The sequence below is a fragment of the Antechinus flavipes genome, chromosome 4, assembly GCF_016432865.1.
Source record: "Antechinus flavipes isolate AdamAnt ecotype Samford, QLD, Australia chromosome 4, AdamAnt_v2, whole genome shotgun sequence".
Lineage (NCBI taxonomy): Eukaryota > Metazoa > Chordata > Mammalia > Dasyuromorphia > Dasyuridae > Antechinus > Antechinus flavipes.
Window position 1 is genome coordinate 174162837 of NC_067401.1, and position 24848 is coordinate 174187684.

The following is a 24848-nucleotide window of genomic DNA, read 5'->3' on the forward strand; positions in this document are numbered from 1 at the left end:
TTGTAAAAAAAATTAACAACTTAACAGAAAAGGTACAAAATACTGCTTATTGTAATATGACAGTACAAAAGACAACTTAGGCAGCAAGATGGTGAAGGTATTTGGGCTCCCTTAACCAGATGAAAGCAAACTATTCCTGATTAGTCTAAATTATATGAATAGAGAAAATGATAGATTGATATTTTGATTATAGTATTGATACATTGATTAGAAATATAATTATGAATTAAAATAAATAATATTGATATATTGATTATAATTGATAGATTATATCAATGTCTATGCCATTCTTATTGGACCTGAGGTATCTGATCTAAAACACTGACATCTAAACAAATAAGATTTACTTTACTGGAAAACAAAGGAGAGGATATTCTAAGAACAGAGAAATTACAGTATTCCTTGAAGTCTCAGAAGTCTGTCATAACTTGTTGATGTGTTTTATTTTGAGAAAATTATTTGTATTGACCTCCCTTTTCTTAGAAAATATAGAACTCTTTTTTTTACAAAGAGAAATATGCTAGTCTCCTAAAAACTAGACTTTTGAAGAAGTTGAGGAAAATAACAATTATCAAGGAGAGGGACAGAACACTGTCAGCTATCTTATCATATCTGAACAAACTACAGGGCTGTTTAGCACTTGGGGGTCTCAGATCTTCCTTAGATAATAAATGATATGAATATTGATGCAAGAAACAGCTGGAATGAGAGTATAGGAGGATATTAGGTGTTGGGGATGAAAGAGGAATATGTATATGGGATGGTATATCAGGGAAAGTTTCACAAAGGCAGCAGGACTGAATGTTAGCCCCGCAAGATCATTAGGATTTTAGAGGCTAAGGTTTAGAATAAATTTCGTTGGCATTTACATCCATAAAATTCCCACAAAAATCAAACTTTGTCACTTTATTTCAGTCTTCCCATTTTTATTGCTTTCCTTTGGGTGTTTTATTATGTTTGTTTTTCCTCCAGCTAACGTCACAATTTATCAAATCATCATGCATATAATTTGGTAATGCACAGTCTTCAAATCTGGACCTACATCAGCCTTCTAATACAATCTTTGGTCTAAAGTGTTCTCATAATCTCAAGTGTGGCTTCTATGGAAATCTACCACATAGCATACATTTCAAGGATAAACTGTCTAAGTTTCAACAGAACGCTAAAGATGTGGGAATTCTAGGAAGTAGTGACCTGATGTTCACAGAAATTGTACTCACCATTGGTAACTGTGTTGACATAGTATCGGTGGCCCTGAGGAGACAGGTAGCTTTCCCAGCCAGATGGCAATAAGGAAATCTGATTCTCTTCCACAGGCTGAGGGGGAACCATTCCAGGCTTCTATTAGTATGGAAAGGAGAAAGTGATAGTGAGAGAGTGAGAGAGAGAGAGAGAAAGAGAGAGAGAGGGTGGTCAACACACAAATTTCTGTTTTTTAATAGTTGTAATCTGCAGGATTCAGAATCATAGTTCCTAAATCATGTTGGGAAGTGTAAGATTTTCAGCCATATGATGGGTGGTGTAGCATGATATTTGGACCTATATGTGTCCATCAGATTTTGGTCTGACATAAGCAAAACAAAACATTGATGTGTGCTAGGTAATATCAGTCAATAAATAAGCATCTATTAAGTATCTGCTACATATCAGTTGAGTCAGGTAGAACCAGACAGTGGATAGAGTGTTAGGCATGGAATCAGGAAGACTCATCTTCATCAAATCATCATCATCAAATCTGCCCTCAGACATTTATTAGTTATATGACCTCGAGCAAGTCACTTGACTGTGTTTGCCTCAATTTCATGAAAACTGAACAACAACTAGGTATTAGGCATTGTGTGGTAGAATTACAAAAAGAGGTTCAAGAAAGTTCTGTTTCTTAAGGAGCTTAGAATCTAGAAAGGAAGATAACATGCAATATACAAAAAGGCTAGGTACAAGATAAATTGGAAATAATCAACTATCATTAAGGTTAATCAGGAAAGGCATCTCATACAAGCTAAGATTCTAGCAAGGACTTGAAAAGCCTGGAGGCAGAGATGGGAAGGGAGGGAATTCTAGGTATGGGAGTAGGAGGGGAGGGAAAGGGGACAACCAGTGAAAATTCCTGCAGTTAGAAGATGCAGTGTCTTGTGTGGTGAAGATCAAAGAGGTCAGTGTCACTGGGACACAGAGTACATGGAAGGGATCTTCCTTCTTTAGAAAAATGAAAGACTTGGACTGAGATAAATTGAAAGGTCTGTAGGTCTGACATTCTAAACCTACCGCCTCCTCTCTAAAGCAAAATAAGCACTAATCAATATTATTATCAAAGGTTTAGAGCTAGAAGCAACCTAGACCAGTTCTCTCATTTTATTTAATTTTTAAAAATGTATTTACAATTTCATTTTTTATTTTGAACATAAACACATAAGAGGGTATCTCTACATAGAAGTAGAAAACAAACAAAAAAAATGAAACAATGAAACTATTTTATAATACTTGCTTTTTTAAAAAGTATATAATAAATTTCTCATGATCTTTAAAACTGTTGTGGCTGTGCTTCTTTCTGCATTTCTTTCTGTTCTCTTCTATGAATTTTAAATTATATTTCAAAGGCCTTTCTTTTTTCCCATGATGATTGCTTATTCCCCCTGAAATACTTCTTCCAATTAGAGAAACAGAGAAAGACACAGAGAGAACACAGAGAGACAGAGAAGTATAGTCATACAAAATGGATCCACACGTTTTCTATACCATGATGAAATCATTTTTCAATCAGAAGATTTGTTTCTCCAAATGTCCCATAAGTACTCTGTAGACATGGCTAGTCATTGCTTTGATCAGAAATCTTAATTGAGTCATTTTTTTTACAATGTTTTATTACTACATTAATTTGTTCCTGATTCAACTCATTTCACTCTGAATCAGTTCATATTTCCAGGCTCTGAAATCATCTTTCATCACATTTTATGGTACAATATTCCATTATGTCCACAAAGAGTTTTTTTTTTCCCCTAATTCTGTCCTCCAGAGATTTTATTTCTTTTTTTTTTTTTTTATGTCTTGCTCTATTTCTCCTAAATCTTCATGTATTTTTTAATGGAAAATTCATTTTTTTCCCTTTGATTTTCTGTGGATAGTTGTAATAATATTACTCTTCCCTTGTAAATTAGATTGAAAAATGGGACATTTCTGGCTTTACAATAATTCTTTATGATGACTGATATTCTTTGATTCAGTAATTGAATCACTATTGTGTCTGTATCACAAAGAGAATTTAAAAGAGAAAAGGACACACTTGTGAAAAGATGTTTGAAGCAGCTCTTTTTTGTAGTGGAAATTAATTGGAAAATTAGTAGACACTCATTAATTGGGAAATGGTATATGAAAGTAATAGAATTTAATTGTTCTACCAAAAAGAAATCATGAATTAGTTGATTTTAGAAAAACCTGGAAACATTTACATGAACTGATGCTGAGTGAAGCAAGCAGAACCAGAAAAACAGTATATAGCAATAATAAGATTATGTAACGATCAACTATGGTAGACTTAGTTCTTTTCAGTCATTTAGTGATCAAAGGCAATCCTAAACTTTTGATGGAAAACACCATCTGCATCCAGAGAGAGACCTATAGAGACTGAATGTAGAGCAACAAACACTATTTTTATTTTTATTTTTCTTTCTAATGGTTTTTTCCTTTTGTTCTGTTTTCTCTTTCCCAATCTGACACATATGTAAATATGTAAAAAATGAATGTACATGTATTTTTTTTTTTAAAGATGGTATTTGCTCAATTATCCAACCTTTTTTCTAAATTTTCTCAGTTGGGGCTTGGTTAGTCTTTGGTGGTCAGCCCTATCTGTTCTCAGCTTAGATTTCTCAGAAACTCCTCCGATAGCTACTATTTACCAGGATCATCTCTCCCTATCCTTTCCATTCTGACTCCATTAGTCACTCCTGCTCCTCATGGTTTCCAAGGACCCTCCAGTGGACTATCAATCACATTCTTCTAGAAATCTTTTCCTTTTCGTACTGTAGAATAAGTCCTACAGAATAAGTCCTACAGACTACATGAATTTCTGCCTGTCTTTGGTCATATAGTTGGAAACTGCTGGCTTGTTTGCTTGACATTTTCTTTATTAGCCAATCCCTTTCCTATGGGCTTCTGGCTGAAATTTTGTCTAAGACTGGGGGAAAAAATCCCTTACTGTTGTAGGGCCGGAAATCTGGAGAAGTATACTTGAAACAAGGATATTTGTTTGTTGTTGTAAGCAAGAAGGTGTGAACTCAATGGAATTGATGAGATAATGCTTCTCTAGTTCACATATATCTAGTATAATATAATGATATAATCATTCTAATTGGCATATACTCAATATGCTGTAATGCTGTAATTGTAATAGGGTATTTAAGGGCTGAGAGAACTGGAAACACAGTCAGTCAGTCAGAGTGAACAGACTGTGAAGGAGACAATAAAGTCTTTAGACTATTCCTGGCCATCCTCATGGTGACTACCTTGCAAAGACCAAGATTCATCCAGAGGACCTCCAGAAAGCTAGCCTGGACATTACATACTGTTATTTCTCAAAAAATTTTATGGTCCTTTGTTTAGCCTCATAAAGTTTTTCAGTTTTTGTCAAAGCCAATGTGAGAAAACAGATCTGCTTACTTTTGTTCAGGCATCTTGGCCAAGAACTTTCTGACCTTCTAGATAAGGAAAAAGAGAAACCTAGAGAAGGTAAATGATTTTCTTAAGGACATAAATGGAGCATTAAGAAATAGAATTTGAACTCACATTCCCTGACTCTAGATTCAATTTCATTACTACCACATAGCATTCCCAATGGCACTCAAAAAGATTTTCATGACCAAAAATTCTGGGAAAACACCCAACAAAACCCCAAACTTGAAAACGTACAATAAAAGTCACTAACCTATCCACACCCTTTAACCCAATGGTGATGTCTCCTAAAGAGGTTAACAGCAGAAAGTAAGTTCCTACATATATCAAAATGTTCATAGCAACATTTTTGTATTAGCAAAAAATCGTAAATAAAATGGGTAGTCCTCAATAGGTAAATGAACAAATTGTTGTATGTAACTATGACAGTAGGTTATTATGCTATAATAAGTAATAAATCAGAAAATTATATATAATAATTAAAAGAACAAAATAAGGAAAATCAAGATAATAATAGCATAATGACTATTTATAATCTACCTTTAAGTTCTACTTACAAAGCTTTGGTCACAAAGCAAGGGCACTTGGGGGAAGGAATTGTCTGTTGATAAGACAAGTTTTTTCTCCAACATTTCCTAAATTCCTAGGGGTCTTTGGACTTGACAATCAGGCAGGCTCCCCAGAGTGCTACAAACTCTGACCTAAAGAATAGTTGTGAGGGGTGGCTAGGTGGCACAGTGGATAGAGCACCAGCCCCGAAGTCAGGAGAACCTGAGTTTAAATCTGGTCTCAGATACTTAACACTTCCTAGCTGTATAACCCTGAGCAAATAACTTAACTCTAATTGCCTCAGCCAAAAAAAAAAAAAAAAAAAGAATAGTTGTATAGGTAAAGAACTGGAGATCCTAAGCAAGTAAGAGAAGAGCTTGTAATAGGATGGAAGAAGAAACAATTATAAAGAGAAAGATGCCTATAGGATTTGATTAGGAACAACTGAAAAGTAAGCCATAATGTCCTGCCAAAGGGTACCGTACTACAAACAGTTGCCAATGAACATTTCCGAGGATCTGCAGCCCTAAGATGGAGAGCCTCGCAGAGAGCTGGAACTGATTGCATTGCCTTTCTCAGTTTCTGAAAAATTTGTTTATTCCCTCTCTAATTATTAGTCAAAATAACTAGGTATACAAGCAAGTTGTTCTTTACTTTAAAATTCAAATTTAATTAAAAACCATAAAAAAAATCCATTAACCATCAGAATTGCTAACTTGTGTCATTTTATTTAGTGCTACTTTATCTAGATAAAGAAATAGGAGAAAGACTTTAAAACTTCAGAGATGAAATATTTAGTCTATGGGAAAGAATCATTGAGGCAAAGGGAAAAGTCTAAAAATTAATTGTTACATGTACAATAAAGAATAAAAAAATCAGATACAAACAAATAAATAAATAATAAATGAAATAAACACATGAAAAAATTTAGCTCTAATATGAGCTCAGGAAGGCATTTTTCTTTCTCTTTTCAGGAAAAATGAGGTTTGATTTGAAAGAACACCGTATCTGTGTGAAGAAAGGGGATATAAGTTACTTAAAAGGGGCAAACCATCCCCTGAATCCTGAAGCAGGCATACCCACAAAGGAGTATACTGCTGAAGTCTGAGTATGCCTAAATAGTTGCTGAAACTCAGGAATGACCGACAACCCAAACTGCCTAGCTCACCTATGCCATCTGGTGGCTCATAAAAGCAATATTAAATATTATCCAAATTAAGATGAATTAAAACAACCAGTCTAGAAGAAAAATATTTGGGGGGGAGAGGTTGTCGAGGGATGAAGGAGAATAGCACTTTGCTATTGTCAGAAGAGAGGCAGAAGGACTATGGTTAGAGAATGTTGCATATTCCATCAAATACTTTCCTAGGTGAAGCTTGGTTGGAGTACTGCATGTGGAATCAAGGAGATATGAGTTCAAATCAGCCTTGTACAGTTCCTAGCTTTTTGATTCTTGTCAAACCAAAACCTCTGTTTGCTTCCATTTTCTTAACTGTAAAAAGGGGTAAATAAAACCCCAGGTTGTTGTGAGGATCAAAAAAGATATTTATAATGTGGTTAGCATAGTGGCTGGCATAGAAAAGGCCCCATATAAATGCTGATGATGATGATGAGGATGATGATGAACTGCTTCTGCTCTCTATAAGGTAAAATTTAGAGAAGCCAGAATATAACTTGGGTTTTAAAAAAATTTTCACAGCAAAAAACCAGAGACCTTACTAAAACTACCTGATGAGAATTCTTTATCCAGCTGACATGACCAACTTCTCTTCTAACCAGGTGTAACCACAACTCCCTGGAGAATCCTTCAGAATTATAACAATATATAGAAGTATCTGAATAGGTTTCAGAGTGACAGAACCCACAAATATTTGGAATATAAAAATTTCTGGCAGAAGACATTTTGGAAGAACTTCAGGAAAGATCTGTCTCAATCAGGCAATGAGGTGGGAAGTGGAAGGGCAGTTTGGGGGCCAACATAGGTGGAGGGCAATGCAATGCAGTAGAGGGAGACCCAGAGTGGAAAGACTTTTGTGTGCTGAGGGAATTTAGGAGAAAGCTCTTGCCAAAACACCATAATGTTTACTACTCTGTCCTGGTTCAGAAGCCAGTGGATCAGAAGACTAAGTGTGAGACTTTCAATACAACTACAAAAGACAAATAGTGAGCCCTTAAACCCCAGTATAACCAGGACTAGGTCAATCTCACCCAGCAGGGGAAGGAAGCTGACAGCATCAGCCCCAGTGAAGTATTAAGCTGCTAAGGTCTGTAGAGGAAGCTTGAGACAATCTCTCCTTTGCCCTAAGAGCAGACCTCAACCTTTAAAAATGAGCAAAAAGGCAAAAAGAACTCTAATCATAGATAGCTTTTATGGAGACAGAGAAGAACAGATCTCAAACCCTGAGAACACTAAAAGCAAAACATCTCCAGATGAAGCCTCAAAGGGTGATATAAGTTGGTCTCTATCTCACAAGACCCGCTTGGAAGAATTCAAAAAGGATCTTAATAGAGAAGAAAAATGGCAAAAAGAAATGAGAGTTCTGGAAAAGGAAAAATAGAAATTGTCTGAAGAAAATCACTCCTTAAAGAATAATTTTGGTGAAATTGAAAAAGAAAACAACTCCTTGAAAAACAGAATTTTTGAAATGAAAAAAAAAATCCAAAAATCCAAACTCATTTAAAAGTTCAATTGGACAAAGCAAAAAGAGATTTTTTAAAAAGCAAAATGAAGAAAATAATTCACTAAAAATTAGAACTGAACAGATGGAAGTGAATGACTCAATGAGACATCAAAAATCAGTCAAATAAAACCCAAAATTTTCTTTTTAAAAATAGAAGAAAATGTAAAATACCTCATCAAAAAAAAAAAACAAAACAAAACAAAAAAAAAAACTGACCTCAAAAATAAACCCAGGGGAGACAATCTAAGAATGACTGGACTATCTGAAAACCATGACAAAAAAAAAAGAGCCTAGACAACATCTTTCAAGCTGTCATTAAGAAAAACTGCCTTGATGTCCTAGAATTTGAAAGTAAAATAGTCATTGAAAGAATCCACTGATCACCTCCTAAAAGAGGCCCCAAAATGAAAACCCCAAGGAATACTGTAGTTAAATTCTAGAATTATCAGATCAAGGGGAAAATACTGCAAGCAGCCAGAAAGAAACAATTCAAATATTGAGTAACTACAATCAGGATTACCCAGAACCTAACAGCTTCCACTTTAAAGGATCAAAGGGCCTAGAATATGCTATTTTGGAAGGCAAACATCACCAGGTGGTATTATCTTCCAATCACAAAACAAAGTTTTGGACATTTAGGAAATGTTTAATAAATGCTTGTTCATTTGATTAAACTTTGTAAATATCTGTTATATAAATAAGATAGGCTTCTTTGATCTCCTCCAGTTAATCTTCTTTCAAAAGAAAGCCCAAAGAATATCTACCTAAATTGAAAAGCAGAGATCTGGTCCATTACCTTAAGAAATAGAAAATATTAGAATATTTTAAATGAAATTATAGTTTTTTTTGTCTTTCTTCCTATTATATTCTCTATAGATAGGAAGGCAAATCATTTTATATCCTTTTTTGTTGTTGGTTCCTATGTACTTAGCAAAATGGAAAGCTAATATTTAGGTTCAAAATATTATCTTATTTTTCCTCACAACTACCCTGAGAGATAGGTGCTATCATTACCTGTTTTACAAAATTAATAGCTAGAATTTACAGAGTGCTTTAAGATGGCAAAGAAAATAATTATCTCATTATATCTAACAATAACCCTGGGAGTTGGTGTTATTAGCTCCATTTTACATATGAGGTTTAGTCACTATGCACTTGCTCAACTGTGTCTTAGCTTACTTGTACCTTTTTCCTGGATGGAGCGACTTCCCATTTTATTTCTACCTAATAAATCCTTCAAGAGCTAGCTGAAATGTTCTATCTTATAAACCAGGACTTATTAAACTTTTGTAACTTCTTTTTGCTTGAGAAATTTTTACATGATCCTCTGTATATAGCTATATAAATCAAAAATTTACTGAAATAAATCATAATTTCATGACTAACATATTCAGTTACAAGACCCCAAGAAGTCACAAACTACAGTTTAAGAAGTTGAATTCTAAATAATCTGGGACCCCAAAAGGAAATGATTTTTCCTTTTTTTTTCTTGAAGTTTTATATGTTTTTTTTTTTCTTTCTGGTTCCTTTTCCTTCCCTTACTTTATACAGTGCCTCCATCTATTCTCCGCACCATCCCCCATAGCAGAGTGCCTGTAAAAATAAATATTTGCCAAATTTCTTATTTAATTATATTTCTAGATTTATACTGGGTTTCTGAATGTGATGCTTTTTAATAGCCTCCTTATGTCAGAGCTCTGGCTTGCTGTGCTTAAATATTTTAATGTGGCATAGTTGATAAAGAAGCCAATCTCAGAGTCAAGAAAATGAATTCAAATTTCAATTCCGTAATACTGGCAGTGTGACCCTGGATGAGACACTTAACCCTTTAGTGGCATAGAAAGCTCTCTAGAATTAATAGGTTGCAGACAAGCTGAGCATAAGTTCTTTCTAAAAGTAAAAAAAAAAAAAAAATCAGTTTGATATTGTTCTTAATTGCCCAACTGGGGGATATACCCATCAGAAATACTCAAGTGGAAGACAGCTAAAAGAAAAGGATTTTGGATATGCTGGAGAATAACAACTTAATATAACATGGAGAAAAAGTCGAAGATTGCCTAAGATTTATTCTCTCTTTTTCAGTTCCTGAATATTGAAGTTTAGAAGTGAAGTTATTTTCCAATCATGTTAAAGAAAATGACTAAATCTATGGAATACTAAATAAAATCAGAGAGAAGTGGCAGGTAGTTCAGCATCAATCTAGTAAAATTGCCTCTCTGTATAGATAACAAAACTAAATCTCAGAATGGTTCAGTGATCTATTCAGGTGACTCAGTGAATAAAATATTGAGCCTAGAGTCAGGAAGGTCTTGTAACAATGGGCACGTCTTTTAAGTCCTGGCTATGTCAGTTTCATCATATATAAAATGAGAATAATAATAGCACCTACCTTCCATGTTTGTTTTGAGGATTGATTGAGATAATAATTGTTAAGTCCTTAGTATAGTGCCTGCTACATAATAAACACTATATAAATGTTAATTATTGTTATTAAATGGAGAAAGAGGTTTTAGGAAGGAATGTAGAGGTTTGAACATGATAAAGACAGTAGGAAAATGAAGTGAAATATACCCTGGCTTAACTTAGGTGTATTGTTCATTTTGAGAAATTCACATTGGTGAATGTGGGGAGGGCGAGGGAGAGATCAAGTATATGGGATTGTTATCTGAGGTGAAGGATCAATTTCTCCAAAGTATTCTTTCATCCATTTTTTCCTTCCCTTATCCATTCTAAGGATCCTTCCAGCTCTGTGATCTTATGAATGTGTCAAGGTCTAACTGAACAATAAATAAAAGCTGTGGATGGGAACAGAGAACAATGAGTAATAAAAGAGATAAGAATGATTGAACTGGGAATGTGACATACAGAAACTCAAAACTAAACTAATGCCAGGGGAATCAGATGAGAACTCCTACTCTTTTGGCCTCATAGATTAGAAGTAGAGCCCTAGACTAGAAGTAGAAAAAGAATAGTCTACTCACTAACATGGAGAACAACTTGTACTTGAATTGAAGCGCTCTACTTCTAAAAGTGCTCTACTTTTACTTCTAAAACTACATGTATATGATTGCCATTTTAATAGTACTCAAAATTTGCAAAAGAACAAAGAATTACTGATGCAACACCTCTTGAAAAATGTTCCAACTAGCCTTTTAAAGTGCTGTTTTTTGAGGAATGTGTAATTCAGTCTAAATCTTCAATTTTAAATAGAAAGAAGGACAAATCCATGTTGAGTTTGGTCAAATAAAGAGAACAAAGGCAGTGGAGAAGAAGCAGAATGCAATAATTATAGATAACTTGTACTAAAAAAGAGAGAAGAAAAAAGTATAAGAGAATAGAGAAAAGGAAAATATTTGCAATCAGAACTATAAATGTGAAGAGTAAATTTACAAAAAAAAACTAAATTAGAAAATAGTATCTAATAATTATTTTTTAAAAGTTGAAATATAATGATTCATACAGAAAAAATAAGGAGACAAAGACATATACATATACATACAACATATAAAGGCTTCTCTCTCCACCCTCTTTTTTTTCTTCCTCCTATATGCATTTCTTTTCATGTGAATTCAAAAACTAAGAAAAAAGAAAGTTCCTCAAGGTTTCTTCTCAGTAGGGACCACAAACTCTATTCTTCTAGTGCTGATAATTTATCTCCCCATTTCAAAAAATATAGCAGCCAAGGTGTCAGTAGAAGCCTGTCTTAATGGAAGAATGTAATGGGCTTGTTATCAGAAGACATGGACTAGATCACATCTCAGCTATTTATAACAAGTCTCATCTTGCACAAGTCCTTTTACTATTTGGAAACCTCACTTTGTCCTTTGTAAAATGAGAAGATTGGCTAAAGAAACTGTCTCTGTATATTCCTTCCAAATCTAGCATTCTCTAATCTCAACTCAATTTCGAATCCTGCATTCTTTAATTTGAACTTTAAATTTCATCAAACATTAATTAATTAATCAATAATGAATTGCCTGTAGAGCACAAAAGACCTAAAAAAATAAATCAACTGGGTAAAAGAGCCTTGCTATCATACAGTCTACAATCTAAGATAGTGAGAAAGATTTGACCCATATTAAAAAAAAAAAAAAATCACTAAAAAAAGTCTTAAAAATACATAATTCCCCAAGAAAGAAAGGAGCAAATAAAAAGCTATCTGAGATACATAGGGCATTTTGGTTTCTTACTCCTTCTCAATTGGCAATGCTAATTATTACTTGAGAAACATTCCCTTATTGCTTCATGAATTTTGGCAAGTCACTTCTTGACATTCAGTTTGCAGTATGAGCCTCAGTTAGATATGAGGATTTTTAAGGTTTCACATAATACTGATATTCCACAGTCCTATTTTTGGGTAAATTAAAATGTTGAACTTCCTGAGAATAATTTCAGGAGACCACTACTGAGATACTTTTAGTGGGAAAAGGATTCAATAGATGTCAAAGAATATGGATTCAAATCTAGGATCTTCTTGGGGAACCATTCTAGACCTAAATTTCAACATCTGTAAAATAAGAAGCTTGGAACAGATGACCATTAAATCTAGGATTTCAATGATCCATCAAGGCAGAAAATCCATATGAACCTTGAGAAACAATTCCTTTCAATTTAATTCTCAGTGACTACTCATTAATTAAGATTCCTTTCAAATTCCAGTTTATTTCCTCTGAAGCAAAGAGTCTCAATTCTCTTCTCAGGGTTCTTTTATTGTTATTCTTTACTACTTTCCCCTGAATTTTTTCAATAGTTTCTTATGGACATAGTGTCTTCAAACTAGACTTTTTTAGAGTTTTAAGTCTCTCTAAGAGCCAATTTTAAATGCCAAACACAGCAATTTGTATTAGATCATAAAGTTATTAATCACTGGTTTGATGACATGAAGTTATTTTTTTTAAGTACTTCATATAAAGAGCTATAACAAAGAAGGGAAATTAATAGTGTTCTGTTTGGCTCCAGGGGTTAGTAATAGACATTAGTTAAATAAGCTCTTGACTGTAGATGGATGTTTACCACGTTAAAGATAGTTCTATTTATTCCTCTGATTCTTTAGTGTTATTTTTAATAGATATGTGTTATATTTTGTCAACAGCTTTTCCTACATCTATTATTATAATGATGTGATTTTTATTGTTGTTATTAACATACTCTATTATTTACCATTTTCCTAATATTGAAGCAATTAACTCAGCATTTCTTATAGAAATTCAAACTAATCATAGTATACAATCATAGTGAATTCTTTCCTATTTTTTGTATTGCTATTTATTAATTCTGTGAGACTATAATTTTTGAACTTGAGCTTGAACTTTTTTGAACTAGCTTACCATCTTTCTAATCCCAAAAGTTTGCAACTTTGATGTCTTCAACTCATCCAGTCATTTGCCATATCTTGTGACTTTTTTCTATTCAACATTTTTTGAACATATTCCCTTTTTTCCAGTCAGGAAGTCACCAATCTAGTTCAGATCACAGGTGCTATGTTAAATGCTAGGGGTAAAAATAGGGAAAAATATCCAGTCCCCTATACTAAAGCATCTTGCATTCCAATGGCAGAAGATAATATATAAAAGAAATCTGAAAAATGAGTTCCAATATCTCCTCTCATTTAAAAGAGAAGTTGCCAGGTCTTGTGTGATTCTGAATGTAATTCTTGAACAACATAATTTTGGAAGCTTGTAATATTTTTCTTTACATAGGAGCTTTAAAATTTTGCTAATATTTATGAGACTTTATGAGGGTCCTTTTAGGATATGTTAGGCAGATCTCTTCAAACCTTATTTTACCCCTGATTTTTTCCTGGGTTTTAAAACTTTCAAGTAATTAAAATTATATGAACCAAAGTTGCTGAGATTTGAATACAGCTTTGTATTTTATACTGTAAACTAGATTTGCTGTAATCACACCCAGGTTCTTCTTTTACCCAGGCAGTTAGATGGGAAAGCACAAGCAGGATGTAGTTTTAGTAATTCTTAATTCTTTTGATGCTGAGATTTCAGTCACTTAACTTTTCCCAACATCTTTGTATCTTACAAATCATACAACTACAATAAGAAAAACAAACAAGGCAATCCTTATAGGATCATGTACAGTATATGTAGAGAATATTCCCCTCTTATTGGGAGGGAACAGTTCATTATATTGTAAATGTTTGCTTCTCTGACTCAATTGTTTCTTTGGAAGGCACAAGATTTGATATGTTTTTTCCCCTGGCTACTTTCAATCCTTAACCTGGAAGCTCTGGAACTTGGCTATAACATTGCTGAGTTTTCAATTTGGGATCTCTTTTAGAAAGTGATAAGTAGATTCTTTCATTTTCTATTTTACCCTCTAGATGTGAGATATCAGATCAGTTTTCCTTAGTTTCTTGAAACTAAGGCTCATTTTTGGATTATGGATTTCAGGTAGCCCAATAATTCTTAATTTGTCTTTCCTCAATCTATCGGCCAGCTCAATTGTTTTTCTGATGAGATATTTCACACTTTCTTCTATTTTAAAAATTCTTTTGATGTTATTTTATTGTTTCTTGGGGTCATTAACTTCTACTTTCCCAATTGTAATTTTTAAGGAAATATTTTTTTCATTGAGCTTTTGCATCTCTTTATCTATTTGAGCAATTTTACTTTTTAAGGAAGTCTTTTCTTCAGTGAATCTTTGTTCCTCTTTTTCCACTTGATATATTCTGCTTTTAAAGAAGTTCTTTTTAAAAGAGAATTTTGGCACCTCTTACCATTGTTTTTTTAAGGTGTTATTATCTGCAGTGTTTTGTGTGTGTGCCTCTTTCCCTAAGCTGTTAATTTTCTTTTCACAATTTTTTTTTTTTTTGCATAACTCTCATTTCTTTCTCTAATTATTTCTCTTCCAGGAATTCTTATCGGGCTTAGATCCAATTACCATTTTTCCTTTGAGGCTTTAATTGTAGCTATTTTCACTTTCTTGTCTTCTTTTAGGTATATGTCTTGATCTTCCCTGTCACTATAGTAGCTTTTTAAGGTCAAATTCTTTCTGTTGTTGTTTTATTGTTTGTTCATTTTTCCAGTTTATTTCTTGACTTTGAACATTATGTTAAAATTGGGTGCTTTTAACCTGGAGGTGGAGGACACTATGGCAAGTTTTAGGTTTATTTATGCTTTTGTTTTCAGAGCAAGTTGTGGGAGGTCTGCAAATTTTTGGTGCTTTCAAGGTGGGATGATCTGGGCAGAAGTGGCCACTGCTCTCCTGGCCTATACTCTATCTTTATCCAGGAAGGGTCCCTGCAGCCACAAGCTGACTTAAAACTAGAACCAGGGGCCCTTTGTTTTCTTGTGATGGTCCAGTAGCATTCCTGTCCACTAAAAAAGCTACCCAGAACTGCATGGAATCAATAGTTGCCAATCTGAACCCAGTGTCCAGTTCCCTGTAATTTTTTATGTTCTGATTTATATGTTGATCTCCTATGCCTGGTTCAAAAGTTTATCTTTTATGTCTTAGCTATGTCTTAGAGAGTATCTCCAAAAATCTCTCAAGGGTATCAATTATCATTGCTATGTTGAGCATGTTCCAATTTCTCTCCTGACTTCCAGAGTTGCATCTTCATCTACCAAATGGATAGATGGTAGATACCATTTTGGGTAGATACCAAATATCCCAAACTAGTTACCTTACAGATATATTATATCTTAATCCTAACATTTTTGAAACAGAATTTATTATCTTTTCTTCCATCACTCCTCAACATTTCCTCATTCTCAAGAGCACCACTGTCTTCCCAGGCACTTAAACTTCAACTCACGTATGCTTACTTTTCCTACCCCTTTTCCTATGTTCAATCATTTGTCAATGCCACCAACAATGAACACCTTACACCTGGAGAATTGCAATGATCTGCCCATTATTGTCCTCCTTGCCTCAAATATCTAATCACTCCAGTTCATCCTCCACTTAGCTGTCAGTGACTGTCCATCCTTCTCATCCTCCTTTTTGTCCTCCCTCCTTTCCTTCTCCTTCCCTCTTTCTTTCTCTCCCTCCCTTCCTCCCTTTTGTCTTCCTTCCCTCTTTCCCTTTCTCCTTCCTTACTTCTCTATCTTTCCATTTCTCTTTTCCTTCCCCTGCTAAAATTCCGTCTTCCATAAGCTTTTCCTGATAACACTTAATGCTAGTGACTTCCCACTGCTGATTACTTCCAATTTATCCTGTTTAATTTTATTTGCTTTCATGTTGTCTCTCCCATTAAATTATTAATTCTTTTTTTATATAGCTTTTTTATTTACAAGTTATGTGCAGCGGTAATTTTACAGCATTGACAATTGCCAAACCTTTTATTCCAATTTTTCCCCTCCTTTGATTTTCCAGTCCTTAATTTAGGGCCTGGAACATAGTAGGCATTTAATAAATGCTTATTGACTAGAAATACTGACAAAATTAAATACTTTTCTAGCAACAGGACATAGATATGGCACCAGAAGTGGAATCGTTTTATGAATCTGTTCACAATTATCTGAAAGCTAAGTTTTCATATCAAGGTCAAAAAATTAATGATATTTTATACAATGTCCTAAAGAGCTATTTCTTCCCATCTTTCTTCTAATTTGGGAATGTTGATTGCTGACACTCTGAATCCTGCAGCTCCTACTCTTACTTCAAGTCTTTTCATAAGCCAAAAAGAAATGAAACTAAGTTTTAAAAAATATTCTACAGATAAAAATGAAGAAGCTGAAAAGTTGAATCCAGATACTCTTTCTCATAAAAATTTTGACTTTTCTTTAAATATAATGTTTTTACTGGTTTAGAAATTACTTCTTTGGACTTAGAGTCATGAAACCAAATTAGCCCTAATGCAAAATGTAACTTAAATTATTCAGATAATTTGATCTTAAGTGAAAATTACAGCTTCAATAAAAAGTGAAGTCAAGTTGAAAAAATACATATCTATTCCTTTTTTAATGGTAGTGGAGAATTAGAGATATGGAATATAAGATATAGATTCAGACTTGAGCAGTGTATTGATTAGTATTGATAAATTGTTTTTCTTTCTTTCCCATCTTCTTATACATTGTTACTTTACACTAGAATCTAGCTATATTGGCCTACTTGTTCTTGAGCACTCAGGTGCCCACATGCATGCATGCATACACACATATCACACACATACACACACCCCTCCATTTCCTATATTCAAAGATGAGGATAATAACAACTACATTGTAAAAGAGCTTTGGAATCTGAGCTAGTTTCAAATTTTGGCTCTGATGTTCACCAGTGTGATCTTGGGTAAATAATAGCTAGCATTTAGAAGGGTTTTAAGATTTGCAGGTTATTTGATATAAGTAAATAACCTCTCCAGGACTTGATTCCTCCTAAGTAAGCTACAAATAAAAGAGAGGGTTTGTGATAGATTATTAGACAGACTAATATCCTTTACAAGTTTAAATCCTCTTTCAGGGAACTGCTGTAAGGAAAATGTATTCCTTACAATAATACATTATATAAATACACAGTGACACAATTACCTGGGTGAAGTAAGGGTTTCAAACTCCACAACCCAGAAAAAATTGGTGCTACTCACATAACCTGCATAACATATAAAAATCTCTGGACATTATCAGCTTTTGGAGCTGATAGATGGTTGGGCCTGTTGCCATGGCAACAGCTACTAATGATCCAAGCTCAGTGACTGGCAATGCTTGAAGGTTCTGGGTAAAAGGATTTTGGCAGATTTTTAGTTTCTCATTTCTACTGAATACTTGTTAGGATATCCAAATTCCATTGCTCTCCAAGAAATCTTGAAGTTTACAGAGCCTTATGTTGCCCTGAACTACCTAAAAGCAGCTTCCCTTGGAAGTCAAATTACTTACTAAACAAGAGAGGTGGTCAAAGGCTCAGAGATGAAGAAAGTTCATAACATTTGTTACAATGAAACTACATAGGCTAAACACTGCTTGAGAATCCTTTTAACTAGAGCCTTGAAGTGGAATCTGGGAAGATTAACTTGGGTGGCAGGGCCAGCCTCTAGCTGGGATAGACAAAGGAGTCATTTTTAATTCCCAGATTATTCTAGGATTCAACACACATTTATTAAGTGCTTACCAGATGGCAAGCATCAAGCTCTTCCCCATCTTCAAACTGCTTTGTCAAGGGTACTATTTATCAATCTCCTAGTACCTCAGGTTTATCTTTGATTCCCCACAATCCCCTAGTCCCCAGATCCCATTTGTTGCCAAAGTCTGTCAATTTTGGTCTTGCAACATCTCTCCAATGCACTCCTATCCCTTCTCTAATACTACCGTGTTTCCCCAATAATAAGACCTATCCCAAAAATGAGCCCTCCCCCGAAAATAAGCCCTATTGAGATTGCTACTGTAGTGAAGGTGATCCCCTGCGCTACACGCCACATTACGGTACCCTCTGTATACACCGTCCCTCCCCCTACCCCTCTACCCCGCCCGGGGGTGAAACCCACGTCGCGCTCCGAGCTACATCCAATCAGAGCTGCAGCAGTGAGCGCGTCATCCTGTTCTTCCCCAGTGATTTGCTTGCTGGCGCCATTGAGAGCAGTGCCGCAGAGAAGAGCTGAGGCAGGACAACATAAAAACCCGGTATGTAAGCGGGAGTGAGGGGGCATGATGGAGGATAAAAGAAGAACTCAGCCAGCACTCACTGCGCTAAAGAAATGAAGAACTTCCTTGCAGAGAGAAGAATAGATCAAGTAATGATTCCTGCAGGAATGACTGTCTATCTCCAGACCCTTGATATTACAATAAACAAGCCATTCAAGGACCATTTGCACATGGAAGTCAATGACTACATTGAAAATAGAATGGAAAGAAATCAGCGTGGAAACTTTGTGAAGCCCTGTCTGCAAGAAGTCGTGACTTGGGTGAAGAAGTCATGGGATAAAATTACTGACAGCTGTGTCTCCAAGGCACTACGAGCAGGTTATCTGGACAAGACATGTTCATTTAAAGAGAGCTATATTGTTGGACATGACAGATTGGGTCCACTTCTTCTGAAGGAAATAGAGGCACAAGACATCCAGGATGGAATTCAGGGTATGGACACTTATGACGATGTTGTTGAAGAAGATGACATGATCATTATTGAATAAAGGTACTTTTTTTTGTTCACATTTACCTGTTTATTAAAATTGCTGTCAATGTTCATTAAAATAAGCCCTCCCCTGAAAATAAGCCCTCTGGTGTTTTTCTGTCCAAAAAATTAATAAGACAGTGTCTTATTATTGGGAAAACACGGTACTATCACACTTGTACTATTACAATGGTCTACTGGTATGTAATGTTCTCTTGCTAGGTTTTCTTGGGGTATCTGAAAACAGTCTTCTTTTTGGTTCAGTAATCACCACAAGAGTAGCCAGGTGTTAAAGTCCAAATCCTTTATTGACTCCTTCAAAGTCTTATCTCCTTCACTTGGGGCTCAGCTAGTTTTCTTAGAGGCCTACTTAGAGGCCTATGGTTCTGAGAGCTTGAGCTCTCCCATGTCTTCTCTGCCCTCTGAATCTCTCTGAATACAAAGGTTTGTGCTTCAGCCTCCAGCCACCACAAAGGCAGACGATGAAATGAATCTGTCTCAGCCTCTGCGAGCTTCTAGTGTGCTTGTCTTCTCTGTCCCTGAGAGCTTCCCCTCTGTGGCTCTCAGTCCCTACTTATATGATCCATACTGAATATATACCAATCATTATATCACTAGGAAACCATTATTTGTTGTAGGATTAAATCAATGCTAAACTAGATTTAACCATTGTCTCCTCAATTCCACTTAGTACCTTGTTTCAAGTTCTGGCCCATAACACTGGTAGATTTGCCTCTCTCAAGACTTTCCCTACTTCAATTCATCCTCCATTAAGCTGCCAAAGTGACTTTCCTCAATTGTATGTCTAACCATGTCACTTCCTCAATAAACTCCAGTTGCTTTCCATCCCCCCTCCAGGATAAAAATCAAAATCCTTTGTTTGGCATCCAAAGCCCTTCATAATCAAACCTCCCCCTACTTTATTTCCTGCCAAGTATTTTGATTTAGTGACACTGGTCTCCTGGCTGTTCCAAAACATTCTATCTCTTGGCTCCCAGCATTTTCTTTCACAGTCCTTCAGGCCTAGAATTCTCTCCCTCCTCAGTTCTGCTTCCTGGTTTCCTTAAAAGGCCAACTAAAATTGCTTTTTTAAGGAAGTGGTTTTTTCTCCAACTCCTCTTAATTCTAGTGTGTTTTCCTGTTAATTTCCTACTTTGCCTCTATATATTTGCATATTTGCACATATTTTCTTGTTGTCTCCATTTCTGTCCTGCCTCCTTTGATTATGAGTTCCTTAATGGCTATTTTTATTTTGTCTCTGTATTCTCAGTGCTTTGTGCAGTGAATGGCACATAGTGGATACTTAATGTTTGTCAAGTGACAAATTAAGAGATTATTACTGACTGATTGATATAGTAAAACATCTCTTCAACATCTCACATCTAAACCCATTTCTCGCTTTATATAAATTTATCCTATAGTCTTTATGATAAAATAAATTCTTTCTGAGGCATTGAAAACCCTTTACATTTTGGCTCTCCTTCATCTTTTTGCACTTATAACTCATTATTCCTCTTCACAAAGTCTATGTTTCCACTATACCAGTTGGTACTCATATATGACATTCCATCTCATATCTCTATTGTTTCACATAAGCTATTCTTAGTGTCTGGGATGTTCCCTTGGAATCCCTAGCTCCAGTTCAGACACCACCTTTTAGGTCAGGTACCAGAGTTCTTTACTGTGTAAATGAAGTTAAGGAAGATGGATTAAGGTGCAATAAGAAATGACTTAAAAGGACAGTTCTGCAGAAATCTGCCAAGAAGTATATGGTTTGATGCATAATGATACAAGCAGAACCGAATATATGTGACAACTAATCAACCTTATATAACAGCATTGTAAATAATAACAATTTGGAAAGATTTAAGAACTGTGATGAATGCAATAACAAACAACAATTTTAGGACTGATGATGAAAGCAAGCTGCTCAACTCTTGACAGAAAAGTGGTGGGCTCAAAATGCGGTCTATGCCACACATTTCTGGACATTTTGTTTTGCTTGACTTTGCATATCTGTTACAAGGGCTTTTTCTGTTGTTTCAGTGAGAGTTAAGATATAGAATGGTGAGGAGAACTAAGGATAAGATTATTTTAAAAAACAAAAAGGGAAAAAGAAGGTCAGAAGGCATCACAGATAAGGCAAAAAGCCTTGAAAGTTGCAAGCAAGTTCTAGATAAAGGAGATTTATAGTTCCATGTATAATATTCTTTCATGCATTGCATATGGAAATGCTTAACTTAGTTGTTGTTTTAATTTTAGAATAAAGAGAAAATAAGATTTAAAAAGAAAACATACAAGACTCAAAACTCTTCTGAACATAATTGAAAGCTTGAAAATTCTTCAAATACTTAAGATTTTGTGATACTTCAGGGTCAACATTCTGAATTTTATTTGTGATTGTGCTGTAAATATGCAGAAGTGCCAAAATTCTGAATAGCAGATGAAGAGTTAGCCTTAGGGATCATAAAGGGCTGCGTTCAAGTCCAGTCTTAGAGATAGATTTGATGTGTGAGTATAGGTAAATAAATCACTTAACTTCTCAGTGTCTTAGCTAACTCTAAGACTCTAAGTTGGAAAGTTTTTTAAAACTGTATTTTGTCCTAGTATCCCTGACCAATTCTTCCCCACCTTCTAGTCAATACAGTTTATTAGTAGTCAGTATAAAGTAACAACAGCAGCAAGGAAGATTGCAAAGAGGAACAGATGTCAGCAATCAGAGAGATCATAGGAGCATAATTTGCAAGTTATATCATATATTTGCCCAAAATTATACCCTAAGAATATGTGCTATATCAGGGAAGACATGCAGGCTTTGCTGTCAGGGTCTTTTGGTCTTATGATATGTAAATATTAGATAAGTTCCAGATACCTCAAGACCAGAACATTAAATAACTTTGAAACAACATGAATGTGTTAACTTTAAGATTATAACAACCTTTCCTTCTCCCCATTTTTTCATCTCCTGCTTCCAATGCTAATCCATGTTTACATGTGATTTCCCTCTAAGCCATTCTCATCACCACAAAGTTGAAAGGTAGTATTTCCCAGAAGCCACAAATCATTAAATCTTTGCTCATTTTTAAGGGTCCTTCTCTAAGTGCTATGCTATTCTTGACTCAAAGGAAAAACTCTAATTAGTCTTCTCTCTGACATATAAAAAGTTTGAGAATCATAATTTATTTCAGTTTATTGATCATGTTAGTAAATAATTAATGAAAGGGTTCAGTAACATTCTTGAATGTCAAAGATCCTTCATGGAATACACTCAACATATGTCAATATTGGAAGAGTGGGTATTCCTGAGGGTGGCAATCAACTCTGATTAGTTAACAGTAAATGAGAAAAATGAATATCATAATGAGACTTTTTTGTAAGGTTCTCTACCTGGGTGGGCATAGGGAGTGGGATAATGGACATTATGAGCCCTAACCTTCAAAGAACTGAACTTTGACTTAATTTCCAAGTAAAGAAAGGGGGTGGGGTGGAAATCCTTGATTTTTCTGATAGTAACAGTTGATTGTTTAATAATAATTTCTCTCAGCCCAACAATAAAATCTATAAGTTTTCCTCTAAATTATGTGAGCATGATTTGAATGAGATGACTTACGGAATTTAGACTAACTTGTCACTCTCTCACAGTCTCCAGGTCATCAACAGAGAATTATTTATTATGGGGACAATTTATATGCTGTAAGGGTGCACTGGACTAGTTCTCTACTTTTGTCTCTATAACTAATTAACTTTGTGACTTCAAAATATATTCTTTGGGAAAGTACTATCTCATCTTGAAAATAAAGGAATGGGACCAAAATATCTTTAAAGTCCTTTTTAACTTTAAGATTATATAATGACTTCCTCAGAAGGTGGAAGAAGAAAATGGTCAAATAAAAAAAAAGAACTTTATCTCTCAATCCTAACAGGATTTCCCAAAAGATTCTATAAGATGGCTTTAAAAGTTTAATCACTATATAAAATCTTCCTCTATTCCTCTATTACAGACCTCTCATCCACTCCCTAACCCCTAGACTCCCTACAAGTTCAGGAATTTCATTCTGCATAGCTACATATAATAAAACCCACATTTTGAAAATGAATATTTACAGAGTAAGAACATGGTAGTAGCAACCAACATACAAGGAATGAGAAGCTCACTGTAATTTTTTCAAATTCTGTTAAAATATTAAGAAAAATTTTTTTTAAAGATTCACTGCAAAAATCCTTACAAAAGAAGTTGAGATAGAAATGTAAGTTACTACACTAATAAGTATTCATTAGCATAATAATGCAAAGTAATTCTGGCCCAAGTAAGCATCTCCAAATGTTGGTAACAACGCTAGTAACAGATGTTACATCAAGAAAAATCATCTAAGTGAAAAAATAACTTCCTTCCCTTTCCCCTTTCCAGCCTGAAGAAAGCTAGGGCAGGGTTATGCTTTCAAGAGAAAGCCAAAGGAACGAGCTCATTAGCAAAGTTTCTAGGCTTATTAGGAGGTATAGATAACTCCTTGAAAGGATCTAAGTCTGCCACGAGGCATTTAACATTCAGGAGTTTGTGGGAGTAGGGCAAAAGTAAGAGAAAGCAAGCTAAAACCACCTGTTTCCAGCTGGAGCTCTCAAGACCAGACTGCCAACAGAGGCTACTGATCCTGAGTCTTAGTTAATTTAATTTAACAAAAAGTACAATTCAATAAGTATTAGTGATTTTTGCAATGGGACTTTTGATTTCATTGACATAGGAAACTTCCTCCTCCAATACACTTGACATTTATAGAATTTCTGACTTAGAGCATTTAAGGCGGGGTTAGGGTTAGGGTTGAGTCACAGGCAGGATCTGGATCCAGATCTTCCAAACTTGAGTGAGGTCATCTGTCCACTACACCACCTAACTCTCATTTATTAGACATTTAGTTTGAGCAGCTAGATGGCACTGTGTATAAAGCTGGGCCTAAAGTCAAGAAGACTCATCTTCCAGAGTTCAAATTTGACCTCAGATTCTTACTAGTTATGCGACCTTAGACAAGGCATTTAATTCTGTTTCCTCATTTGTAAAATAAGCTGAAGAAGGAAATAGTAAACAACTCCATTATCTTTGACAAGAAAATGCCAAATGGGGTCACAAAAAGTCAAACATAAATGAAAAACAACAAAAAATTTTAAATTGCTCGCCAGGAATTTGTGTGATGATTAAAGACTATTTCAGTGTGTAAGTCTTGGCAATACACATTTTATTAACATAAATTGTTTATTTTTAAATAAAATTATATTTTAGTGGGAAATAAAAAAGCAAATTCAATATAAAAACATTATACAATACTTTTTTTTAAACAAGGTCAACATCAAGTCTAAGTTTCTATCTACTTATATCATAGCTGCCTCAACAGGGCAATTATCTATGATATCTTTATTGAAGTAAGCTCCTATTTTAATAATTCTTATGTAAAAACAGATTGACAGATAATTTCTAAAGTGTTTCCTGTTACCACAGAGATTAAGTCACTTGCTCAAGGTCACACAACAAGTATAAGATTTGGATCCTGCTCTTCTTAATTCCAAGTGCAGGATTTTCTATACTATTTCTTGCTGCTTTTTAGCCACTTGGACTCATCATAAGAACTAAAATGTTTATTCTAATACTTTACATTTTGTAAAGGCCTTTTCTCTCCTTTCCTTCCCATCTCCCTCCAGTTTTATCATCTCCATTTTACAGGATTTAGAAACTAAATTTAGAGGGATTAAGCTAAACCTATGTTATTAAGCATTTAGGACAAGACACAAAGCCACACCTCTGTATTTCAAATTCATGTTCTACCCATTATAACCACGCTCTATTGCAATTAAAAAAATTTTTTTAAAAATTAAACAGATCTCCTACTTCCAGTCTTCCCT

At 34.7% G+C, this 24848-nt stretch overlaps 1 protein-coding gene across 1 annotated transcript in view; it reads right to left on the reverse strand.

Moving 5' to 3' along the window:
• Positions 1-24848, reverse strand: part of GAS7 (growth arrest specific 7) — a 269235-nt gene that overhangs the window by 132695 nt on the left and 111692 nt on the right. The window contains exon 2 of the mRNA XM_051995544.1: positions 1221-1341. Within this exon, the coding sequence (XP_051851504.1) occupies positions 1221-1341 (121 nt within the window). The remainder of the gene's footprint in view (positions 1-1220; positions 1342-24848) is intronic.